The sequence below is a fragment of the Anopheles cruzii genome, unplaced genomic scaffold, assembly GCF_943734635.1.
Source record: "Anopheles cruzii unplaced genomic scaffold, idAnoCruzAS_RS32_06 scaffold03133_ctg1, whole genome shotgun sequence".
NCBI classification, from domain to species: domain Eukaryota; kingdom Metazoa; phylum Arthropoda; class Insecta; order Diptera; family Culicidae; genus Anopheles; species Anopheles cruzii.
Window position 1 is genome coordinate 1 of NW_026456718.1, and position 2,428 is coordinate 2,428.

Consider the following 2,428-nt stretch of genomic DNA (forward strand, 5'->3'; position numbering starts at 1 on the left):
TGGTGTTTTCTTTTTTGTTAATGTGTCGCATTTTTGTAATAAAAGATTTACTATTTACCACACTAGCAACGTACTGCGTCTTCTTTAAACCTTATTAAGTTCACTAGTTGTTGTAAAAGTGAGTGCCCCATTCGCGCTTCCTCGACATCTAAAAATGCCGGCTCGCGGTCCGCTGCCAACATATAGTGATCAAATAAATAACCTACAAATATAAAATTAGCCCCTCTCGTAATATTGGCTAAATATATCAGGCTGGGGAAAAAGTAATCCATTATTTTCTCGGTAGATGACTTTAGTGATCGATATCTCGTGAAGTATCGATCGTACAGTTTTAAATTTAGGCTCGTTTTAAAGCTGATACTTCACACTTGAAAAGATGCTTTCACTGTTTATTGTTTGTTCCATTCGTTTGTGAGTTATAAGGTGTAAACAATGGAAGTAACCAAAGAAAAAATTGGGTATATTTTACAATTTTTGTCCGGTAAAGATGAAAATTGAAGCTAGGCCGCTGAAATTTTGCATGGTGTTCATGGTGCCGATGCTCTAACAGCTAGCTACGTTAAATTTTGGCTTCGTTGACCCTATTCAGTTTTATTTTATGTTAAAGCTTGGCCAGATACGTCATCGAAAATGTCGATAAAATCACAGAAATAAACAAAGTTGATCGGCATGTTAGTAGTCAGAGCATCGAGCAGGAGCTAAAGATCAATCATCGACCAGCTTAAAGCCATTTGCGCAAAGCTGGATTCACAAAGAAGCCTTATTTTTGAGCGCCACCCTATTTACATCAAAAAACATGATGGCTAAAATTTCCATCGACGAAGTTTTGGCTAAACGGAATGAAAACGAACCATTTCTTAAACGGATAGGTACTGGGGATGAGAAATGGAATACATACGACTATACTGTGTGAAAATAATCATCGTCTAAGCGTGGTGAAGCATCTTAACCGGTGGTAAAACCAGGACTTACGGTCAATAAGGTTCTACTGGGTTTATGGTGGGACTTGAGAGGAATCGTGTACTATGAGTTGCTTTCGTGTGGCCAAACACAAAATTCAGATCTCTACTATCAATAACTCCACCGTTCAAAGCTAGCAATTGCCCAGAAACGACCAGAATCGGCCAACGGAAGAGGTTTTGTGTTCCATTATGAAAACGAAATGTCACGCACGTCTTTAGTGACTCACCAAAAAGTCCGAGATTTTGTTTGGGATATTTTAATGCATCCACCGTATAGTCCGGACTATGCCCTAAGCGATTGACACCTTTTTCGCGCATTAAAAAATTTCCTGTGTGATGAAAAACTGAGATCAAAAAAGGGTTGTAAAAATGGATTGCTCCAGTTTTTCGTCAATAACGACTAAGCCTTTTACAAAAGAGGCAATACCAGCCTACCTTTGAAAAGACAACAAATTTTCCAACAAAACGGTACATATTTGACGTAAATCGGACCATCGGAAGTATCTTAAAAAATGTTTTGAATTTCACCCAAAAATAATGGATTTCTTTTTCCCCAACCTTATATATAGAAGATATAGAAGAAGAAGATTAGACGAACCTAGGCTGCGTACACGCTTCGAACTTAGGCTGCGTACACACTTCGAACTTAGGCTGCGTACACACTTCGATTTTAGGCTGCGCTACAGGAGGTCTACAGCTCTAACAACGATGCATATCTTAGTAGACATTCATTAGCATTTCATGCTTGCATCAGTAGACATTGCATTTCATTAGGCTGCTGCTGCGGTTTGATTTTGCTCTTGTCCGAAAGACGTTCCGTTCCAAGATAAGGCCAAAAACATGGCTAATGGTAGTTATGTTCGCTACACACCCTGTCACTGCCCGGAGGGAGATCACCTTCGGCAGCAATCCGATGGGTTGTCCAGCAAACAGAAGCGCTACAAATCCACTCGAAGGATCGACTACTTGGCTCGTCCACGATATGTTCACGCTAAGTTTTCTCGCCACGCGGTGGTTCCTCGCAGGCAAGAGACCGAAATTGTGCGCTCGTATAAAGAACCGTATGCATCGCGACGCATCCAGCAATTGGCTTTACCACGGGTCCGGAATCTATTTGCCGTTCACGAGGAATACCAACACTTGTTAGCGCCAAAGCGCCAGGAACAGTTGAAGAAAAAGATAAAGCAAAGTTCCACCACCATTTACTCTCAGCTGGCGGGCGTGGAGCTTCCGAAAATTAATGGTCCAAAAGGCATGTCGCCGGATGAATGGCAAAGACATAAGGATTGGTTGGAATTGCGTGATTACCAAGTTCTTTCTTCGTTATCTTTTTCAGATTTGAAAAAGATTCCTTTCGTCAAACCAGCCGCCCTGAAGGCAACCGCATCGGAGCGTACAATCAAGCTTGCCGAACCCATCGAACGACGACGGCGAGCGAAAGGAAAACAAGTGGAGGAAACACGCAT

At 41.6% G+C, this 2,428-nt stretch overlaps 1 protein-coding gene across 1 annotated transcript; it reads left to right on the forward strand.

The window, feature by feature from the left end:
* Nucleotides 1-1,802: 1,802 nt before the first annotated feature.
* Nucleotides 1,803-2,423, forward strand: LOC128276938 (uncharacterized; the record flags this gene model as incomplete). The annotated part of the gene is made up of 1 exon (XM_053015398.1): nucleotides 1,803-2,423. A coding segment is annotated over exon 1 (621 nt), but the record flags the coding sequence as incomplete, so codon positions are not given.
* Nucleotides 2,424-2,428: the final 5 nt, after the last annotated feature.